This window comes from Mastigoproctus giganteus, chromosome 6, assembly GCF_048544385.1.
Source record: "Mastigoproctus giganteus isolate SK-2022 chromosome 6, ASM4854438v1, whole genome shotgun sequence".
NCBI classification, from domain to species: Eukaryota; Metazoa; Arthropoda; class Arachnida; order Uropygi; family Thelyphonidae; genus Mastigoproctus; species Mastigoproctus giganteus.
In genome coordinates this window covers 71,900,488-71,925,439 of record NC_143580.1, presented here as the reverse complement: position 1 = coordinate 71,925,439, position 24,952 = coordinate 71,900,488, and the positions used below count along the sequence as shown (strand labels likewise).

The 24,952-nt window shown below is 37.8% G+C and overlaps 1 protein-coding gene across 2 annotated transcripts in view; it reads right to left on the bottom strand.

The window, feature by feature from the left end:
- Positions 1–24,952, bottom strand: part of T3dh (Type III alcohol dehydrogenase) — a 175,307-nt gene that overhangs the window by 47,592 nt on the left and 102,763 nt on the right. For both annotated transcript variants that reach the window (XM_090375207.1, XM_090375208.1), the window contains one exon: positions 6,240–6,392. In XM_090375207.1, the coding sequence (XP_090231333.1) occupies positions 6,240–6,392 (153 nt within the window). The remainder of the gene's footprint in view (positions 1–6,239; positions 6,393–24,952) is intronic.

The window sequence follows — 24,952 nt, the reverse complement described above, 5'->3', positions numbered from 1 at the left end:
TCACTGTTATAAAAGACTCCAGAACTAGGGGTCATTAAGACTGGGCTGCAGGAAGTTTTCTTTTAGCCAACGAGTTATTTATTACTGGAACAAGTGGTCTCCACAGGTGGCTGAGGTTGATAGTTTGAAGATATTCAAAGGTAAACTGGATGGTTAGGTTAGCTACATGAGGAGGGAAGTGCATAATTAGTCAATTTACTCATCTCCTTTTCATATATCTTCTTTTTCGTTTTTTATTATTTTTTGATTTATTTAGGTAGCAGTAGAGTGTATTGTAGTTTGATATGAAATTCTCTGAGCAGTGAAAATGAGATACTAGAACAATGGATGGGGTTTTGTAAATGATATATAGGAATGCTTTCCAACATGTGATCATTCTGTTGTATAAGGCTATGGTTAGGACGTCTGGAATTCTGCATACAAGTTTGTAATCCTCATTATAGGAAGGCTACAGTTCTGCTGAAAAGGAGGCAGAGAAGACCAACAAGATTAGTTGGAGGCAAAGAGGATGTTCCAACCAAGAAAGACTGAGGTTCTGTAAATTGCAGTCTTTAAAAAATAGGCATCAGCGTGGTGACCTAATTGAAGTGTATAAAGCTTTAAAAGAATCAAGTAAACTAAAGGTTGATGGCATCTTTATTCTTTCTCAAATGACTCCACAATGGGATATAAATTAAAATCAGAAAAGGGTGATTGCAGAGCAGATGTGAGGAAAGTTGCATTCAGCCAAAGAGTAAGCAATTATTGAAATGTACTTCTATCTAGTGTGGCAGGTAATGTGAATAAATTTAAGGTGGGCTTGGCCAAATTATTGACAATAATGGGCAAATGAAAGATTTTTTGTTATATGGTGCTGTACAACCACTACCAAGTTAAATAGTTATTTAATTATTGCTTTTCAATTCACTTGGATTAACTTTTCACAACTTACTGATCCTTACCTTTCATCAACATTCAGTATGAATAAAATCTTTCATCTTCATTCCTGTCCATTATCTGTTTGGATAAAGGATAGGTATGACAAATGGCATAAACTTTCTTTATTGTTACTTGTTTTTCTCAATATTTTTGCATTTTTTTGTTTATTAAAATTAGCAGATAGACAGCATTTTACCTTATTCATACACTCTGTGGGCTACATAAAAAAGGATTTATGGGCCACTTGTTGCTGACCTCTGTTTTGCATTACTGGCTGCTGATAAAGCAAAATAACCAAGTTTCTGACAAAGAAAGAAACAAACAAAAAACATGATTTTTTAATTGTTGCGTTGTCACTATAAGTGAACATATTTCACTATTGCCAATATAAATTTTGAGATATTCTTGGAAAGTAGATATTGTCTTCACACCTCAGACAAAACACCTTTCTGCATAAAAGGTGCAAAAATATTGGAAAAGATTCCTACTCAACATAACTGCTAAAAGATTACATCATTCTTATTTTCTTTTGATTTCATTTCCTTGTGCTCATGTTTTTATAATATGTAAAAAATAACATCAAAATAACCTTTATGGGAGGATCTGTTAGAAAACAGTGTTATGGAAGGACTTAAAAATATATAAAAAAGCCAAAGGTAAATTTTGTAATCTTACCTTAACAAGCTATAGTAAATAAAATGCTTGCTGATATATCAAAAAAAAAAAAAAAGAATTACACTATACTCTAGGTAAATGATTAATCTTGTAGTTATCTACAAGGAATAATGAATATAAGGAATAATGAACTCATTAGTGGCAATTTAACCAGAATGAAAGGCCTCTGTAGCCGAGTGGTTAGGAGTGGGAGTGCAGTAGCACACACTCTTTGAGTAGACTAGGATTCAAGCCCCTGACTGCTAAATACTGTTGACCTGCCAACCTGCACTGGATCAGCGTGGAAGATTACGATCCATTTCCCTCTATGTGAGTTGTAGAGGAGGCTTCCATCCTGCAGTGGGTTGATAATGGCTGCAGTTTACCTTTTTTTTTTTTTTTTTTCTTTCTTAACCAGAATGAACACTATACATAATATTTTGAGTAAGAGTATTTCACATCAGATAACAGTTAATGAAAGAATTAATAAGATGTTTATTATTTGGGAAAAATTACTTAGAAACATGCACACATATAATTCACAGTACTGAATTACTATATTTTCCAGATGATAAGACACGCACACCTAAATTTTAGAAGACAAATTTTTGGAAAAAATATTTAGCATTAGCAGGGCATATGATGATGCAAGAGAGCAAGCTTATATAGCATCAGCCAAAAAAAAAAAAAAAAAAAAAACACGCCCTTCCCATTTGTTAGTGCAGAACTAGACAAACTCCAAATGTTTGTCTAGTTCTGCTTTCAACTTATTTAAGTTGCTGACCCCCACTACAACAGATGGAAGTTTGTTCCAACTATCAACCACCTGCTGGCTAAAGGCGAATTTCCGCACATCTATTCTACAATTGTCTTTCCTCAACTGAATTTATGCCCCCTTAGGTGAGTAATCTGAGCAAGAGGAAGAACCCCATTAGCACTGAGATTGCTCAATCCATTCAAGGCCTTATACACACCAATTAGATCATTTTGCAGGTGCCTAGTCTCCAGAAGCTGCAATTTGCAGAACTTAAGCTTTTCTTGGTAACACCAACCCTTTGTTCCACTCATCAATCTCATTACCCTTCTCTGTATTTGTTCCAGAAGTTCTACATCTTTCCTAAAATGAGGCCTCCAAACCTGTATACTCAAGGTGTGACCTGACTATTGCCTTATACAATGGGATATCACCTCCTTTTCCCTTCTAACAAAATTCCTGTATATCATGGACAAGACACCATGAGCTACTCTTGCAGCCTTTTTGCACTGCTCAGAAAACTTCATATCGGACTGCACAATTACCCCCAGGTCCTTTTCATTCTCCACTACCCTGAGTGTAGTACCATCCAGTTTATACGTTACTCTGGAGTTACTGCTACCCATATGCAGTACTTTACATTTTTCAATGTTAAACTTCAGTTGCCACCTCTCAGTCTATCTGCTCAACTTTTCCAGATCCTTTTGCAGTAGCGTACTATCATTACTGTCATTAACAACCCTGCCAACCTTTGTATCGCTTGCAAAGTTACACATTAATATTGATATACCTTCATCAATATCATTGATAAATATTGAAAACTAAAATGAAAACTATAAAGAACTAAAATGGTCTTGGGCAGGACACATAGCTCGAAGACATGATGACAGATGGACAAAGAAAATAACAGAATAGTACCCAAGAGGAGCTAGAAGAAAACCTGGAAGACAAAGGCGGAGATGGATAGATGAAATTCATGAGTTTTTGGGTAGTAAGTGGATGGCAAGTGCTCAAAACAGAAGGAACTGGAAAGTTGCTGGAGAGGCCTTCATCCTGCAGTGGATTGAAAATGGATGATGATGATGATGATGATATGATGACCTTCATCAATATCATTGATAAATATTGAAAACAACGAGCCCAAATCGAACACTGGGGGACTCCACTAATAGCGTTAGTCTATTAAGAGCAGCGTCCATTGATAACCACTCTCTGTCTTTTCCCATTCAACCATCCTTTTATCCATTGTAGCAACTTGCCCTTAATGCCGTACTGCTCCAATTTGTATAGCAGTCTTCCATGTGCCGCAGTATCAAAAGCTTTCCTAAAATTGAAATATATGATATCAAAATTATTCTTTGCATCCAGTTCCTTTTTGACCACATCATAGTATCCAATCAAATTGGTCAGGCAAGACTTTCCCTTAACAAAACCATGCTGTGTCCGAGCTATAACTGAAGTCTTGTCTAGATGATCCTGCAGTGCTTCTTTAACCAGTGCCTCCATTAATTTTCCTAGAACAGAAGTTAAAATAACAGGTCCATAATTATTTGTGTTGCCCTTTGATCCTCCTTTGTGAATTGGGGTCACATTTGCACATCTCCAGTCCATGGGGATCTGAGTACAAGGAACCTTTCATTATTATAGCTAAGGGTTAGCTTACTTCTTTTGCAAGCCTCCTTTTATATAACTGGATAGATCCCATCCACCTCAGGTGCCTTCCTTATGTTTAACTTCAACAATTTCTCCTCCACTTTGCTCTCAGTTATTACAAAATCACTTTGCTCCCTGTTAGAGTTTGATAAACTTCTGGCCTTCTCCTCCTTGAATAACTCCTCATGTGTGAATGTAGATGCAAAATACTTACTTAGTTTGGCAGCTATCTGAGTTGAAGAGTTGTTTGGTTTTTAGGAGCATTAGCAACTAAGGCCATATTGCTCCGGGATATGCGGTGGTCATTCCCTGACCTTTCCGCATCCTCCATATTTGGTGGTGACGGGCTCGAACCCCGGTCTAATCAAGAAGCGTGTGCTGTGCACTGCTGCTCCTTCCCACCTGGCTACGGAGTCGCCAAGCAGCTATCTGAGAATGATTATCTACAGTCAAACCAATGAATCAAATGGACCAATCTCATTCATTCCCTTCCTTTTGGAGTTTATATAAGTAAAGACGTTTTTGCTGTTTTTCTTTGCATCCTTTGTCAAAGGGTCCTGAGCTGGATATCATCATTTTTCTCCTTCTTGGTGATTCCTTTCTACTTCTGACACACACACTCTCTCTCTCTCTCAGGGTAACTCGGGGAATTTTTTTTTTTTTTTTTTTTTTGGCTGGTGCAGCATAAGCCTCAGGCTTCCTTGCACCATATGGCTAATAATAATAATAATATTTCTCGCAATCTGCCTTCGCCTGCCTAACCTCCTTTGTGACTTGATTACAGACTAGCTTATATCTGCCATAGGCTTCTGTGTCACCTGATAATTTATATGCATCCCATGCATTTCTCTTCTCTGCCACGAGCTGCATTAATTCATCTGATATCCATTTAAGCCTAAACCTTGAACAGTACTTCTTAGTTGGTATAAAAAGCCTGGTACCCTCCAAGATTAAGTCCCTGAAGGCTTCCCATTTAGCATTCATGTTGGTAACATCATCAGTTAATCCCACTGTATACAATTTAAAAACTCTCTGAGACCATTGTGGTCACCTTTACAAAAGCAAAAACCCTTCCCCTTACCCCCAATGGTAGTCACATCAGTACACTGTGATCACTGCCACCTAGTGGTTCCTTTATCTGCAGATTCTTAACATGAAGACTCACTGCTGATAAGATCAAGACTATTACTCCCTCTGGTTGCCTCTCGAACATGTTAATTTTACTGTATATATTTGAAATACAAATTCACAAATGCTTGCCAAACAAAATCCCAGTGTAGAACAAAGCTTTTATTCACGCAGAATGCCAAAAACTCACTGTTGCTATCATCACATTTGTCATTACTAATGTTATAGTTGAAACTTTCGCTTTTCTCAAAGAATGTATCACCTCCAGTGCCATCAAGGCATTGCCATTCCATATTTCTTGAAAAACTCTCTCTCTCTCTCTCTCTCCTCACCCTCCCACATTTCACTAACTCCCATATATTTTTCACCCATTCATACACCTATGAAATTGTTGACTGCTTCATTAATCCTGTCAGTGCCAAATCATGGATTTGGTACCACCATCCATTTGGCTCACTCCTCATGCATGAATGCAATAAGAAATTTGTTAACTCACACCAGAGGTTCCCAAACTTTCTTGGTTCACGGCACCCTTAGTGTCCCAGTAAATTTTTCATGGAACCCCTATGCCAAAAGAAATACCTAACACAGTGCTTTTCAACCTTTTAATATATATCTGTATAATAATTTTATTCTTTATATAGAGGTACTAAATAAAGATCGATTATAGATCACCACAAAATTAAAAAGATACGGTACAATGGATACCATACACTTTTTATAATGAAATATACAAATTTAAAAAAAAAAATAAATAATATATTTAAGTAACTTAAACCCAAATTACACGGCACCCCAAGAATGTTGTTGGGGCATCCTGGTGTGCCGCAGCACCCCGGTTGAAAACCACTGACTTAAATGTTTAATGGCTGCCACTGGCTAAGGAACAATTCCCCTACCATTCTTTTTGTTGCCATTACTGCATGCACCAGGTATATCTTTGGGAATAAGATGTAGGGAAAGTTTTGCAGGAAAAAAGTGTGCTTTATGGTCCAGAAAATATGGTAACCACATTTTTTTTTTTTATTTAGCAGCAAAAAATGACTGTTATTTGGAAAATGCTTATTCTTAATTAATTACCAAATTAAACAAACTGAAAATTCTTTGAAAAGTAAGTTTTCAAGAATTCTACCTTCTAAAGAACTTGTGCATTATTCTTAATGACTGCAATGACCAAATATCACTAACTGGATTGCTTCCTTGATAAGCTGGTCGCTCTAGCGGATCAGTGGGACATGGAGATCGTTCATTATATGGTATGGCAGTATATGATTCCAGAGCATGACTAAATTCAAATAATGTAACAAGATATGAGAAGCATTACATAATAAATAATTAATCTTATATAAAAGTTTATGAACTTTAACCTGTTTGGTGGTTGATTGGGGTCCAGGCCATGTATGTCCTTTTATTATCATTATTATTTTTTTGCAATCTTTCACTTAAAAACTATTCTGCTCACTCAAGAGTAACTACAATGTTTTTAAACATTTTTTGTTACTGTCTCTTTTATTTGAGAAATTTCTATTGAATAAGTATTAACATTAAGGAACACTAAGACAATTTTTGGGCTAGAGCCTCAAACTACGGAAAGATCCACTAAACAGGGAAGTTAGTGCAATTGCATCATATTAATATGTAGTGAACCAGCAAAGTTGGTGAATTGGCCACGTTTTAGTTATATCTCATATTGGTAAAATCTTCACGAGTTGCCCTGATATTGAACTACCTCAAATAAGAAACGCTTTGCCAATGGAGAAGACTAATGTTACTTATTCCTGGTGGATACCACCAAGATGGCATTTTTTTGATGTTTACTGGCCTCTCTTCAGTGTGCTGGTAGGTATACTGGTGTTGCAATAAGCAACAACCCAGTTATGATGTATAACTCCACAATACGAGAGATGCCAAATGGTTTGCAATAGTATAGGCTAAGATAATTTTTGGGCTAGAGCCTCAAACTATGGAAAGATTCATAAAACAGACAAGTTAGTGCAATTGCATCATATCAGTACATAGAGAACCACTATTTCGCAATATGAGATGTAACTAAGCACTAATTTGTCAGTTTAGCAAATCTTTCTGTAGTTTGAGGCTCTAGCCCAAAAATTGTTTTAGTCTATACTATTGCATACCATTTGGTATCTCTCCTATTGTGGAGTTATACTTCATAACTGGGTTGTCACTTATTGCAACACCAGGATACCTACCTGCCCACCGAAGAGAGACCAATAAGCCTCGAAATGGTGCAATCTGAGGGAGTTTGATGTGGCCTGCCATTACTGAGAATAGGTAACAATAGTCTTCCTTACTGGGGAAGTGTTGCCTATTCGAGGAGTTTTATGAGTTGAGTGAGTGCAAGTTTGAGGAGTTAACTGCCCCTTTCATCTTTTGACGGAATTTCTTCCTTCCTCCTCTCCTACTGCCACTTTCCCCTACTTTTTTGTTTTTCTAAGTCTAATAGGGACAAGTGGATAATAGGGTTATTATCCCAGACATATTCAATAAGCCTCGAAATGGTGCCATCTGGGTGGTGGTATCTGCCAAGAATAAGTAATATTAGCCCTCTCCATTGGTGAAGAGTTGCTTATTCGATATAGTTCAATATCAGGGAAACTCGTTGTGAAGGTTTTCACAATATGAGATACACCTAAAACGATGCCAATTCACTAATTTTGGTGGTTCACTACGTACTAATATGATGCAATTGCAATAACTTGTCCATTAATTGAATTTTAATTTAATACCTTTTTTTTTTTTCATTAGTAACTTCAAGTGTTGCCTGTAATGGTTAAATTCCTTTTGTGTAAAATGTTACTTTAAAAAACAAAAAAAAAACTATATATATATATATACAGGGTGTCTCAAAAATATTGGTACAAACATTTAGGGGAGGTAGGTAACATCTAAAGGAATGTGAATCACATAGGAACCCATAACCGGAAACGTCACGAGAAAGTAGTAGCAGAGGCACAAGAAGCAGAAATCACATAAGACAGTAATTAGTGGCAAACATTTGTTTGACATAATATTAACAATGGAGTACGAGATGGATGCATTTCATGATATTACAACAGATGCTCGAAGGTTCCACCATGAGACGTGATGCATGCGTGACACCGACAGCATGGATTGGCGGACACGGTCGAACACACCTGGAGTTTCTTTGACAGTAGCAGCAGCGCAGACGAGTCTCGCCACAAGATCCATTTCTGTCTCCACAGGCGATTCATATGCGATAGATTTGAGAGCCCCCCATAGAAAGAAATTAAAGCTCAATAAATCAGGTGAGCGTGGGGACCAGGCAACGGGTCCACCATGGCCAATCCATCAACGCCCAAAACGCCTGTTCAAATGGTCACGAACACACCTTCCATAATGGGCAGGCGCCCCGTCATGTTGAAACCAAATGTTGCACCTCACATTTGCTGGAACATCGTCAAGTAACCTTGATAGAACTTGTTCAAGAAAGATCCGATATTTAGTGGAGTTCATGCGGGATGGTAATATGTATGGGCCGACTAAGCAGTCACTGACCATATCTGCCCACACATTTATTGTGAAGAAGCGATGTTGTGCCACATGGGGGCGCACACCGTGTGGGTTGTCGTGAGCCCACACATGAGCATTGTGCTGATTGAATAAGCCTTCCCGAGGCTTATTCACAGATGAAATAAGCCTCATCTGTGAACAAAACATAGGCTGGAAAATTCAAGTCTTGAACACTTTCTTGGAGAAACCACTGTGCCAAAGCCACACATGCAGGATGATCTTGGGGGAGCAGTAACTGAACTCTTTAGAGATGAAAGGGGTGTAAGGAATCGTCGTGCCAGACATGCTGTACACTGCAACAAGACACTCCTAAGGCAAAGCAACGGCACATGTGCTGGTAGTAGGATTATTCTGGATGGCATTCAACACACTTTCTTCCATGGCGGGAGTTCGTGTCGAATGTTGTCTACTCCTGTTACCTCTAAATGACCCCTAATCGCACAAATTTTGATGCACACACGCAAACAAACGATGGTCCGGTACATGTCTGTCTGGAAAGCGTTCTCCATAAATTCGTTGAGGGGCTCGTCCATTGCCCTCTGCTAATCCATACACTAGGTGCATGTCTGTGTGGCGACTACTGCTTGAATGAGTAAACTAGAAATTTTCCCTCTCGCGAATTGATGAACAGCGCCGTCTACCGACTTATGGTGACGTTTCCAGTTATGGGTTCCTATGCGATTCACATTCCTTTAGATGTTACCTACCTCCCCTAAACGTTTGTACCAATATTTTTGAGACACCCTGTATATATATATATTTTTTTTTACTTCATTTTACTTTTTTTTTATTCATACAAATTACTTATACAAAAACCTCACAAATAACGTATAATATATATATATATATATATATATATATATATATATATATATATATATATATTTATATTTATTTATTTTAAATTAAATAAAATAAAACATAAGCCAGTAGTATGGCAAAAACTGTAGAGCAAAAATTAACATAAAAATAACTAAATAAACTCTAATGCCTCTAATGAATGCTCAATTATTTATTTATTTATTTATTTATTTTATTATAATTTAACTTTTGTCAATATTTAATGATAGTATATATATTTATTTATATATATTAAATATAATATAGAATCATGATTAGTAAACATGTAGTTTCAGTTGATGGATAAAGATAAATAAGAAATGTATGACAGATGCACCAAAACTCACAAAGCAGCAGTAAAGGATGCAAAAGTAAATATACAAATGTATATTTACTTTTGCATTCTTTACTTTGTGAAAAAGTTACTCAGATTTGTATGTATGTATATAAGATTTGTATGTATATAAGAATTGATGTCTGATTGAGTTTGCAGATGGAAGTGAAAAATATTTTGCAGTTCCCTCACCTCTAATTGGCTTTGCAATTCAGCCTATAATTCTCTTAATTCATCATAACTTATAGGATATTCATATTCTTTCTCCTTTTACAAATCTACAATACTTCTTTTTTTCTGCTATCCTTACCCTTCTAGTACCTGGCACTTTGTGTATTTTTCACTTCCATCTGTGCAAACTTTATCAGACATAAATTCTTACACACACACACATATATATATATATATATAAATATTTGATTTTACATTCAATTTTATTTAGTTCTGTTGAATTTAATTAAGCATTTCTTTGGTAACTTTGTGAAAAAGTTACTCAGATTTTTAATTTTACTGTTGGCTTGGTTAAAAGAAAATTAATTAGTTCATGGTTTGATTTCTGTATGTGTAATTATAATTTTTTTCCCTATATGGTGTTAATATCTTTATTCTTTCAACTAACATTTATTATTATTATTTAATTTACTTATACGTTATAGAGAGTTATAAATTTTTAATACTTTTAATAACTTTATTGTTGTTTTTGACTAGCAATTTCATGATCATCATTATTATTATTGAATTAAAAATTTGTGCAGTTTGCCTGATATTATCTGCCCTCTCCTTAGTACAATTTGTTTTTCTGTAGTAAATGCTAGTGATTTATTTCTCCAACTGTAAGATTGCATATTTCTCAGCACCTTTGCTTTGTGAGCTTCACAGATCCATCTGAAATCTTTCATTAACAGAGTTTCTGATTTTGCTCCCTCCTTCTAAAATAGAAATTTTCATACAACTCTAAATATATATGTTTAGAGTTAGTTATGTTTATGTTGTTTATGTTCTTGTCATTCCATATCACATGGGCACCTCCATAGCCAGGTGGGAAGGAGCAGCAGTGCGTAGCACACGCTTCTTGATTAGACCGGGGTTCGAGCCCGTTACCACCAAATACGGAGGGTGCGGAAAGGTCAGGGAATGACCACCGCATATCCCGGAGCAATATGGCCTTAGTTGCTAATGCTCCTAAAAACCAAATAACAAACAAACAAACCATATCACATGATCTCAGGTGAAGTTGTGATGTCACTGATTATGGTACATTATAAAGTCAGGTTGCAACCCTGAATATCCTATAGTAGCCCTGAAGATGGAAATATATAATTATTTCCAAAACCTTCCATGCTAATAAGTTGTTGCATACATAATCATGTAGAGTAATTTATGTTCCTTAAGAAAACCAACTGTTAACAAGAGAAGAAAATATTTATCAACCCCAACAAAATAATGATTAACCACTTAATGATGATGTTGGGTGGCACTACACTCAGGGTAGTGGAGAATGAAAAGGAACCGGGGGTAACTGTGCAGTCAGATATGAAGTTTTCTGAGCAGTGCAAAAAGACTGAAAGAGTAGCTCATGGTGTCTTGTCAATGATATACAGGAATTTTGCTAGCAGGAATAAGGGCATGATTGTCCCCTTGTATAAGGCAATGGGCAGGCCACACCTTGAGTACAGTATACAGAGCTGAAGACCTCATTTTAGGAAAGATGTAGAGCTGCTGGAACAAGTACAGAGAAGGGAAACGAAATTGGTGAGTGGAACAAAGGGTTGGTGTTACCAAGAAAGGCTTAAGTTCTGCAAACTACAGCTCCTGGAGACTAGGCACATGCGAGGTGATCTAACTGTGCAGTCAGATATGAAGTTCTCTGAGCAGTGCAGAGGGGCTGCCAGAACAGGTCATGGAGTTTTGTCAATGATATATAGGAATTTTGCTAGGAGAGACAAGGAGATGATTATCCCTTTGTATAATCCAATGGTCAGGCCACACCTTGAGTACTGATAAAGGTCTGGAGGCTTCATTTTAGGAATGATGTAGAGTTGCAAGAACGAGAACAGAGAAGGGCAACAAGATTGGTGAGAGAAACAATGGGGTGCGCTTACAAAGAAAGGCTTAAGTTCTGCAAGTTGCAGCATCTGGAGACTAGGCACCCGCAAGGTGATCTGATCGAGGTGTTAAGGCCTTGAATGGCTTGAGCAGGCTCAATGCTGATGGGATACTTCTGCTTGCTCAGATTAAGAACTTGAAGGGACATAGATTCAATCAAATTGAGGAAAGAGAGTTGTAGAATAGATGTGCGGAAGTTTGCCTTTAGCCAGTGGGTAGTTGATTGCTGGAACAGACTTCCATCTGTTGTGGTGGAAGAGTTGATAGCTTAAATAAATTTAAGGCTGAACTAGACAAACATTTGGAGTGACCGGATGGGTGAAATGGGAAGGTTTTTTTTTTTTTTTTTTGGCTGATGCTGTATAAGCTTGCTTTCTTGCATCACATGTCTCAACTAATGCTAATGTTAACTGAGGTGTATAAGGCCTTGAATGGATTGAGCAAGCTCAATGCTAATGGTATTCTTCCTCTTCCTCAGAGTACTCACCTGAGGGAGTATAAATTCAAATTGAGGAAAGACAACTTCCATCTGTTGTAGTGGAGGTTAGCAACTTAAATACGTTCAAGGCAGAACTAGACACACATTTGGAGTAAATGGATGGGTGAAATGGGAAGGAAGGGTGTTTTTTTTTTTTTTTTTTTTTGGCTGATGCTATATAAGTTTGCTTTCTTGGATCATATGCCCCACTAACTAATGGTGATAAATTGCCACTGAAGTGACTTAAATTTAAAAATAAAAATTTCTGTTAAAGTGAAGGCAATGTAAATTTTAATATTATTTCATTAAAGAATATTAAAGGAATAAAGCATATAATCGTGGAAGCTACTAGACTTTTCGTACCGATTAAATATTGTTCAAGGTTTAGGCCTAAATGGTTGTCAAACAAACTGAAACTGGTGGCAGAGAAGAAAAATGCATGGGATGCATATAAATTATCAGGCAACACAGAAGTCTATGGCAGATATAAGCTAGTCTGAATTCAAGTCACAAAGGAGGTTAGGCAGGCGAAGGCAGATTACGAGAAATCTTTGGCAAAGGATGCTAAGAAAAACAGCAAGGATTTCTTTACTTATATAAACTCGAAAAGGAAGGGGATGAATCACACTGGTCCACTTGATTCAGACCCAGCATTTGTATTTTAAGGGAAAGTCTTGTCTGACAAATTTCATTGGATATTATGATGTGGTTACAAAGGAACAGGATGCAAAAAATAATTTTGATATCATATACTTCACTTTCAGGAAAGCTTTTGACATTGTTGCACGTGGAAGACTACTGTACAAATTGGAACAGAATGGTATTAAGTTGCAACAACGGATAAAAGGATGGTTGAGTGGGAGAAGACAGAGTGTGGTAATCAATGGGCACTGCTCTTCGGGGACTAATGTTATTAGTGGAGTCCCACAGGGTTTGGTGTTGGGTCCGCTGTTATTTTGTATATTTATCAATGATATTGTTGAAGGTATATTAGGCTTAGTGTTGAAGTTTTCAGATGATACAAAGGTTGGCAGGGTTGTTAGTGACAGTAATGGCAGTGTGCTACTGCAACAGGATCTAGAAAATTTGGAAAGATGGGCTAAGAAGTGGCAACTGAAATTTGACATTGACAAATGCAAAGTACTGCGTATGGGTAGAAGTAACCCCAGAGGAATGTACCAACTGTGTGGTACTACACTTAGAGTGGTAGAAAATGAAAAAGACCTGGGAGTAATTGTGCAGTCAAATATGAAGTTTTCTGAGCAATGCAGACAGGCTGAAAGAGCAGGTCGTGGGGGTTGTCAATGATATACAGGAATTTTGCTAGCAAGGAAAGGGAGGTGATTATCCCTTTGTATAAAGCAGTGATCACGCCATGCCTTGAGTACTGCGTACAGTTCTGGAGGCCTCATTTTAGGAAAGATGTAGATTTACTTGAGCGTGTACAGAGAAGGGCAACAAGATTGGTGAGGGGAATGAAGGGATCACTCTTACCAAGAGAGGCTTAAGTTCTGCAAATTGCAGTGGTTGGAGACTAGGCACCTGTGCGGTAATCTGATTGAGGTGTATAAGGCCTTGAATGGGTTGAGCACGCTGAATTCTGATGGGAGTCTTCCACTTGTTCAGATTACGAACATAAGGGGGTATAATTTCAAATTGAGGAAAGACAGCTGTAGAATAGATGTGCAGAAATTTGCCTTTAGCCAGCGGATGGTTAACAAACTTCCATCTGTCATTGTGGAAGTAGATAGGTTAAATAAATATAAGGAGTAACTGGACAAACATTTAGAGGGAATGGTTGTGTGAATTTTTTTTTTTGGCTGATGTGCTACATAAGCTCATATGCTTGCTTTCTTGCATCACATGCCATGATTACTATTACTGGTTTGACTTTTATCATTAATTCTTTCATTATAGAATAAATCTGGCCATAAAAAATAATAAAAGGAAAGTTCGTTTCTGTTAGGCATCATGAAGCTGATTCTTTCATATAATTATTAAATGCTCCAGAGTAAGAATTTAAATTAACAGCATTTACAGCACCTAACAAAAGAGTAGAGCTAGTGTAACCTTTGATCTGAAGCAAGTGAATGGAAATGCTCACTGGCTCAGAGGTTGCTTACTTTTTCAGTCAGTGAGGTATGCAAGTTTTTCAATTTTTGTTTCTTTCTAGTTTTGCTCACTGACGGTGAAGGTATCACCCAAATGCAGATGTTAAAAAAGATGTTATGAAAAGCATATATGTAGAGCCCATCACAGAGAGGTTCATTTTAAAAAAGTAATTAAAAATATGATATGTTTTTTTCAATATAAAAATTGGATTTTTCACTATTGTGCTCAAAATAAATTTAAATAAGCAGGCTTCAAAAAGTGAGCAATTTTTAATTATTTCATACCTTTATTAGCATTAGCTAGGGCATGATGCAAAAAAGCAAGCTTATATAGCATCAGCCAAAAAAATACACACCCCCTTCTCATTTCACCCTCCACACGCTCCAAATGTTTGTCTAGTTCTGCCTTTTATCTGTTTAAGGTATCAACTTCTACAATGACAGATGGCAGTTTGCTCCAGCAATCAACTACCCACTGGCTAAAGGCAAACTTCCGCACATCTGTAATTATACACCTGTTAGTTTAACTTCTGTTCCAGGGAAATTAATGGAGGCACTGCTTAAAGAAGCACTGCAGGATCATCTAGACAAGACTTCAGTTATAGCTTGGACACAGCATGGTTTTGTTAAGGGGAAGTCTCGTCTGACAAATTTGATTGGATACTATGATGTGGTCACAAAGAAACTGGATGCAGAGAATAACTTTGATATCATATATTTGGATCTTAGAAAGGCTTTTGATACTGTTGCACATGAAAGACTGCTGCACAAATTGGAACAGTGTGGCACTGGAGGCAAATTGCTGCTATTGATAAAGGGATGGTTGAGTGGAAGTAGACAGAGAATAGTAATCAATGGACACTGCTCTTCGTGGACTAATGTTAGTAATAAAGTCCCACAGGGTTCAGTGTTGGGTCCATTGTTTTCTGTATTTAAAAATGATATTGATGATGGCTTTTGTGGATTTATTGGATGATTGTTTTCTACAGCAGCATGTTCAGGAGGCAACTATTACTCCTTGAGTATTACTCAAGGAGTAATACTCTTGATCTGATTATCAGTAGTGATTCTTCATGCATGAAGAATCTGCAGATAAAGGAACCACTAGGTGGCAGTGATCACAGTGTGCTAAAGTGGGATTTACTCAAAGAGGTAACTACCATCAAGGGTTTTTGCTTTCGTAAAGGTGACTACAGTGGTCTGAGACAGTATTTAAATTCTATACGGTGGGACCAACTGATGATGTTACCAAAAGCGAATTCAAAATGTGAAGCATTCAAAGAATTAATCTTGGAAGCTACTAGGCTTTTCCTACCAACAAAGAAATATTGTTCAAGATTTAGGCCTAAATGGATGTCTGATGACCTAATTAGACATATGACACAGAAGCCTATAATAGATATAAGCTGTTACCAAGTTACAAAGGAGGTTAGGCAGGCGAAGGCAGATTACGAGAAATCTTTGGCAAAGGATGCAAAGAAAAACAGCAAAGAATTCTTTACTTATGTAAACTCTAGAAGGAAGGGGACGAATGAGATTTGTCCACTTGATATTGATGGTTCAACTGTTGATGATCCTGCTTAGGTAGCTAACAAACTAAATGAATATTTTGCATCGACATTCACTTATGAGGAGTTATTCAGGGAGGGGAATGCCAGAGGTTTATTCAATTCTGGCAGTAAGCTAGATAATCTTGTAATAACTGAGAGTAAAGTGGAGGAGAAATTGTTGACGATAAACACAAAAAAGGCACCTGGGGTGGATGGAATGTACCAGTTATATTAAAGGAGGCAACAAAGGAAGTAAGCAAACCCTTAGTCATAATTATTAGAGCTTCCTTGGACTCAGGGGAGGTTCCCATGGACTGGAGATGTGCAAATATGACCCCAATTCGCAAAGGAGGATCAAAGGGAGACACAGGTAATTACAGACCTGTTAGTTTAACTTCTGTTCCAGTGAAATTAATGGAGGCACTGGTTAAAGAAGCATTGCAGGATCATCTAAACAAGACTTCAGTTATAGCTCAGACACAGCATGGGTTTGTTAAGGGGAAGTCTGGTCTGACTAATTTGATTGGATACTATGATGTAGTCAAAAAGAAACTGGATGCAAAGAATAACTTTGATATCATATATTTGGATCTTAGAAAAGCCTTTGATATTATTGCACATGGAAGACTGCTGCACAAATTGCAGCAGTGTGGCATTGGAGGCAAATTGCTGCTATGGATAATGGGATGGTTGAGTGGGAGAAGACAGAGAGTGGTAATCAGTGGACACGTCTCTTCGTGGACTAATGTTATTAGTGGAGTCCCTCACGTTTCAGTGATGGGTCCATTGTTGTTTTCTGTATTTATAAATAATATTGGTGATGGTATATCAGGCTTAATGTCCAAGTTTGCAGACAATGCGAAGGTTGTCAGGGTTGTTAATGACTCTAATGACAGTATACTGCTTTAACAGGATCTAGAAAAGTTGAGCAGATGGGCTGAGAGGTGGCAAATGAAATATAACATTGACAAATGTAAAATACTACATATGGGAAGCAGTAATCCCAGAGTAACGTATCAACTCTGTGGTACCACACTGACAGTGGCAGAGAATGAAAAGGACCTGGGGGTAATTGTGCAGGCAGATATGAAGTTTTCTGAGCAGTGCAGACGGTCTGCAAGAGTAGCTCATGGTGTCTTGTCAATGATATACAGAAATATTTCTAGGCGATGGTCAGGCCACACCTTGAGTACTGTATACAGGTCTGGAGGCCTCATTTTAAGAAGGTTGTAGAGCTGTTGTAAAGAGTACAGAGAAGGGTGACAAGATTAGTGAATGGAACCAAGTGTTAGTCTTACGAAGAAAGGCTTAAGTTTTGCAAATTACAGTGTCTGGAGACTAGGCACCTGCGAGGTGATCTGATTGAAGTGTATAAAGCCTTGAATGGTTTGAGCATGCTCAATGGTAATGGATTTCTTCCTCTTGCTCAGAATAATCACCCGAGAGGGCATAAATTCAAATTGAGAAAAGACAAAAGAGAGTTGTAAGATAGATGTGTAGAAGTTTGCTTTAGCCAGTGGGTAGTTGATTGGTGTAACAGAATTCCATCTTTTGTTGTGGAAGTTGATAGCTTGAATAAATTTAGCGCTGAACTGGAGAGATATTTAGAAAGAACGGAGGGGTGAAATGGGCGTGTTTTTTTTTTTTTTTTTTTTTGGCTGATGCTGCATAAGCTTGCTTTCTTGCATCATGTGCCTCTACTAATGCTAATCTATCCTACAACTGCCTTTCCTCAATTTGAATTTATGCCCTCTCAGGCGATTATTATTATTATTTATTATTATTTTTTTTTGGCACCAGCCAAAAAAATTCTGAGCAATAGGAAGAATCCCATTAGTATTGAGCATGCTCACACCATTCAAGGCTTATACACCTCAATCAGATCACCTCACAGGTGCCTAGTCTCCAGACATTGTAATTTGCAAAACTTAAGCCTTTCTTCATAAGAGCAACCCTTTGTTCCATTCACTAATCTTGTTGCCCTTCTCTGTACTCGTTCCAAAAGCTCTACATCCTTCTTAAAATGAGGGCTCCAGACCTGTATACAGTACTCAAGATGTTGTCGGACCATTGCCTTATACAAGGGGATAATCACCTTATCCCTGCTAGAAAAGTTCCTGTATATTATTGACAAGACACCATGAGCTACTCTTGCAGACCGTCTGCACTGTTCAGAAAACTTCATATCTGGCTGCACAATTACCCCCAGATCCTTTTCACTCTCTACCACTGTCAGTGTAGTACCACACAGTTGATCTGTTACTATGGGGTTACTGCTTCCCATATGCAGTACTTTGCATTTGTCATTGTTAAACTTCAGTTGCCACCTCTCAGCCCATCTGCTCACCATTTCTAGATACTGTTGCAGCAGCATATCGTCATTAGTGTCATTAAGAACCTGGTTGAATTTCGTATCGTCTGCAAACTTGGACATTAAGCCTGATATACCATCATCAATATCATTAATGAATACAGAAAACAACAATGGACCCAACACTGAACCCTGGGGGTCTCCACTAATAACATTAGTCCACGAAGAGCAGATTACCACTCTCTGTCTTCTCCCACTCAACCATACCTTTATCCATAGCAGAAATTTGCCTCCAATGCCACTCTGCTCCAATTTGTTCAGCAGTCTTCCATGTGCAACAGTATCATAAGCCTTTCTAAGATCCAAATATATGATATCAAAGTTATTCTCTGCATCCAGTTCCTTTGTGACCACATCATAGTATCCAATCAAATTGGTCAGACCATGCTGTGTCTGAGCTATAACTGAAGTCTTCTCTAGCTGATCCTGCAGTGCTTCTTTAACCAGTGCCTACATTAATTTCCCTGGTACAGAAGTTAAACTAACAGGTCTGTAATTACCCGTGTCTCCCTTTGTGGACTGCAGTCACATTTGCACATTTCCAGTCCATGGGTACCTCCCCTGAGTCCAAGGAAGTTCTCATAATTATGGCTAAGGGTTTGCTTACTTCCTTTGCTGCCCCCTTTAATATAAATGGATAGATTGATCTCATCCACCCTGATTGCCTTTTTTATGTTTATCTTCAACAATTTCTACTCCACTTTCCTATCAGTTATTACAAAATCATCTAGCTCACTGCCACAACTTAATTCACCTCTGGCATTCCCCTCCCCGAATAACTCCTCATGTGTGAATGTAGATGCAGAATACTCATTTAGTTTGTTAGCTACCTGAGCAGGATGATCAACAGTTGAACCATCGATATCAAGTGAACCAATCTGATTCATCCCCTTCCTTCTACAGTTTACATAAGTAGAGAACTCTTTGCTGTTTTTCTTTGCATTATTTTCAAAGATTTCTCGTAATCTGCCTTTGCCTGCCTGACCTCCTTTGTGACTTGGTTACAGACAAGCTTATATCTATCACAGGCTTCTGTGTCACCTATTAATTTATATGTATCACATGCATTTTTATTCTCTGTCACATGTCTATTTAGTTCATCTGACATCAATTTAGGCCTAAATCTTGAACAATATTTCTTAGTTGGTATGAAAAGCCCAGTAGCTTCCAAGGTTATTCCTTTGAATGCTTCCCATTTTGAGTTTGCTGTTGGTAACATCATCAGTTGGTCCCACTATATAGAATTTAAATACTGTCTCAGACCACATTAGTCACTTTTACGAAAGCAAAACCCCTTCCTTTTACTCCTGATGGTAGTTACCTCTTTGAGTAAATCCCGCTTCAGCACACTGTGATCACTGCCACCTAGTGGTTTCTTTATCTACAGATTCTTATTGCAAGAATCATCACTACTGATAATCAGATCAAGAGTATTACTCCCTCTAGTTGCCTCCTGAACACACTGCTGTAGAAAACAATCATCCAATAAATCCACAAAAGCCTTGCTATTGTGTGAGTGACCAACCAACAAATTCCAGTCAATATCTGGGAAATTATAATTCCCCATTATAAGACACATTGATTTACTGGCTCACTCTATTTCTCTGCACAATTGCTCATTATACTCATCAAATTCATTAGGCCTATAACACACACCTACTGTCATTTTTCCTTTCCCAGTGCTTATGTCACAACAAACAGACTCAACATTGCATTGTCTACTAACATCAATTCAATGCACTTCTTTAGATTTCTTAACTAACAGCATAACCTCTCCTCCCTTCCTGTTCTGTCTGTTCTTTCTATACACACTGTACTCCCCAAATTCCAATTCTGCATTGCTTATGTCTGTGCAACTTCAAGTCTTTGATATCCCAACAATATCTGCCTTTGATGTCTTGACTAGCACTTCAAGCTCATCAAATTTATTAACTATAATCCTAGCTATGGTGTGCATGCAAGTATACATGCATCTGTTTCTACTCTTAGTTACCCTAACACAGCCCATGCATTTACTTGTTCCACTATGACTCCCAGCAGTCGTGGAAATCCCGATTGTCTTCCTTTCCAGGCTGCTGGTCAATTGCATTTAAACAGAAGCAGTGCAAGAATCACTTTCACCTCTCCCAGCGGCTACTGTTAGTCTATTAGTCCATATATTCCCCAAGCTAGCAGTTTTCCGACCCACCTAACTCTGCCTCAGTAGCATTAGCAAATATTCTTGCACCCTTTCTATTTAAGTGTATCCCATCCCTGTAGAAGCAGTCTCTTCTGTTAACATTGTTATTCCAAGGCATAACAATGGTGTAACAGACCCCCACTGTGCCTGCTAATGTATACATTTGATGATGCACCTGGTAAAGGCTTAAAGAAAAGCAGAGTTATTGAAAGTGGGAAAAAATGTTTGTAACCTTAAAATTGTATAAGAAAAGTAAATACAACACCAATAATAAAAAATATGAAAGCAATAACTATAATCAAGTCAGCAGCTGTGGAATTATTTTGATTACTTACTCATGACCAAATCAGAAACCACATAACATACAATAAATAAATAAATATCAGTTTATTGCTCACTAAATTGAATACATTATTGCCAACCAATACCAAAAATACTGAATGGCACACAGGCCAGAGGGGATTACATTAAGGGCTCAATATTACATAAATAAGGAATAAAAGAAAATTAACTTGGGAAGACAGCAAAGAATACATAACAGTCATAACACTGCACAGCTTCCAAAATTATTGTAGAAAATATAACAAGCATTATACAATAACAATAAATGATAATACAATATAGTTAATTTATTCTAATATACACTTGAAGATAATAAAGTAAAAGATAGCAATCAACAAGACTGTAAAGAATTACGAAGACCCTAATGTATTAACATTACGAGGTCATGATAAGCTTAATGATATTTTACCTATAATTCTTTTCAGATTCATACCAAACTAAGAGAGGGGATTTGAAAAGTTTGTGGTCTGACTATGACATGGAAGTGGTACAGTGCTAAAACCGTCTGTACTTAATGTGTACCACACCAAATAGTATGGTATACATTAAGTACAGAAATTTAATCATTTAGTTCATGTATAAATTAAGTTAAGATAAAATTTTTTACCACAGGGAAGTCACGAAAAGTAGCTCTCCGCTCCACGCTTGGAAGAACCAGCAGCCAATCAACACGCAACTAGCCACCTGCACAAACAAATCTTCCCCTCATAGATTAGTAGCATACGTCACCCCTCAAGGTCAATCTCATTGGAAGACAGTGTTTAATCCAGTTTGTGTCTCGTGTACGATTGTGTGTGTGTGTGTGTGTGTGTGTGTGTGTGTGTGTGTGTGTGTGTGTGTGTGTGTGTGTGTGTGTGTGTGTGTGTGTGTAAGGGTTTCTGCATCATGCCTTATTCAGTTCCAGAAAGAGTTGCAATTGTTGAGGCATATGTGCATACGGGTTCATTTAAGGAAACAAGAAGAATGTTTGCGGAACAGTTCCCCACTGCTGGGATACCAGCAAAATGCTGTATACAGCAATTGATGATGAAGTGACATGAAACAGGAAGTGTCCTCAATGCAAAAAAGAACAGCGTCCCATCTATCCGTACGCCAACTGTAGTGCATGATATTTGTGAGAGGATGAAATTAAGCCCCAGGAAGAGTACCCGGAAATTAGCCCAGCAAGTCAGTGTAAGTCAGACAACATGTGTATGTGTAACGTGCGTGCAATTAAAAGAGACAGATAATTAATTATCTGTCTCTTAATTAAAATTAAAATTAATAATTAAAAGAGACAGATAAAGTGAAACATCTAAATTATTGCAGGTGGCTCCTCAACAGCGTTGTTGACGGGACGCTCGATCCAACTCAATATTTTATGTTAGATGAAGCCTGGTTTCATTTATCCGGACGCATCAATTCTCAAAACACAAGGTACTGGGCAACTGAAAATCCACACCAACTCCATGAAGAACAGCTTCATGATGAAAAAATCGGGTATGGTGTACCATATCAGCACGGCAGATCGTAGGGTCCATCTTCTTTGAGACAACTGTTAACACAGACATGTACCTTGTAATATTTGAAAGCTTTTATGCACAATTAACCCCTGAACAGTGGGAATGGCACACATTTCAACAAGGTGGGGCGACTTGCCATACGTCCCACAGAGCGCTGGCCCGAATTCGTGAAGCCTCTCCAGACGGAAGAACTGTTAGCAAAGATTTATGGCTTCCACATTCCCCAGACCTGTCCATATGTGATTTTTACCTTTGGGGCTACCTTAAGGGTTTATGAGATGAACCCGCACACTCTGCAGGAATTACAGGAAAACATTCGTACTGCTATCACAGGCATCGATGGTACAGTGTTGCAGAGAGTTTGCCAAAACATGTTGACATGGGCTCAGCACTGTCTTGCGGCCCAAGGAGGTCATTTCCAACATCTTCTTTAATGGCAGGTAATATACTATACATTTACTCACTTGTTCATGCATCGTATTGTAGTTTCATTGACGGGGCTACTTTTTTGTGACTCACCCTGTATATGTATACAACACCAAACAGTGTGGTATACACATACATTAACTCACAAAGTTTCATGCAGTTTCAATAATGTCTTTTTTTTAAATACAGGCCCTGAGGTCAACAAAGTTGTGTGAATGAGGAAAGATGGACAAAATCAGTCACTGTGCAGTCATCCAATATATGAGAAAAAAGAGACTAACACCACAGCAATTCATAAGGATATGGTTAATTGGGGAAAGATGCTCTTTCCTATTCCATAGTTAAGAAGAAGTAGGCAGCAGAATTTAAAAGAGGGAAGGAGAGCTATTGTTATTGTTATTTGTTATTTGGTTTTTAGGAGCATTAGCAACTAAGGCCATATTGCTCTGGGGATATGTGGTGGTCATTCTCTGACCTTTCCGCACCCTCTGTATTTGGTGGGCACAGGCTCGAACCCCGGTCTAATCAAGAAGCGTGTGCTACGCACTGCTGCTCCTGCCCACCTGGCTACAGAGGTGTCGGGAAGGAGAGCCTGGAAGATGACCCACACTGTGGAAGACTTGCAACATCCATCATTCTAGAAGTTGTTGACAGTGTGAATGATCTAGTAATGAGTGATCAATGAATGACAGTCTGTTGCACTGCCAGCATCTTATCTGAAGTATGTACCACATAATAACAGAGTTGCTCACTATGAAAAAGGTGTCAGCATGATGAGTTCCAAAGTTGTTAACAGTAGATAAAAAATGCAGAGAAGTTGTCACAACTGGTGAACATTTGCATTGTTTTCAAGAAGATCCAGCAAGTTTTCTTGCAAGATTTGTCACCATGGATGAGATGTGGATCCATCACTTTCAGACAAAGAAGTCAAAATAGTGGAAACACTATTTTTACAATTCTCTCCTTACAAAGAAAGCCAGGTCTATCCCTTCTGCTGGCAAGGTGATGGTATCAGTTTTTTGGAATACTGAGGGATAGTTGCCAGTGGATTACCATCAGAAAGATCAGACAGTTACAGGGATATATTATGAAGATCTTGTGAGTTATTTAAAAACAATAACAACAAACACTGAGGAAAATTCAGCGAAGGAATTTTGTTCCACAAAGGACAACACCCCTGCTCACAAGTCTGTCACTCCCAGAGCTGCACTGCATGAGTACAGCTTTGAAATCTTGGACTATATCCCATATTCATCAGATCTAGCACCATTGACTTTTACCTATTTCCTAATTTGAAAAAAATACGTGGCTGGCATTCATTTTCTTACTGAGTGATGTCGCTGTTGGTGCAGCAGATGCATTTCTGGAAGCCCAAGAGAAAACTTTCTTCACAGCTGGATTCAATGCATTACAACATTGGTGGAAAATGTGTATTGACTCCAAAGGGGAATATGCTGAAAAGTAAATGTTATCAGACTCATCATAATCAGGCCACAAACTATTTTGGTCTGACTATGGAGTTGTTATTCATAAGTCAATTTCTACCTTATTTCTTAGTTTACTGGAAAGGAAAGAATCTATCTAGGGAATAAATTCTATTACATAATGGAATTGTTGGAATTGGAAATGGAAAGGTTTGCTCTTGTATTTCTTGGAGGGGATGTGGCATGCCATCTTGTTCTACAAAGAACAAGCAAGCAAGATGCACACTAGCAAGACTTTTGTGGATTTATCGGATGACTGTTTTCTATAGCAGCATTTGAGAGGCAACCAGAGAGAATAATACTCTTGATCTGATTATTGGCAGTGATTATTCAGGCATTAGGAATCTGCTATAAGAATATCAGTGATATATCACCATATATGTATCCGAACTAATAAAAAACTATAGAAGTAGTGCAAATGGCATCAATTTAATTGTATCTCATATTGTGACTACCTTCATGAGTTACCATATATTGCACTACCTCGAATAAGAAACGCTTCACCACTGGAGAAAACTATTGTTACTTATTCTCAGGGGATACCACCAACCAGACAGTACCATTTCAAGG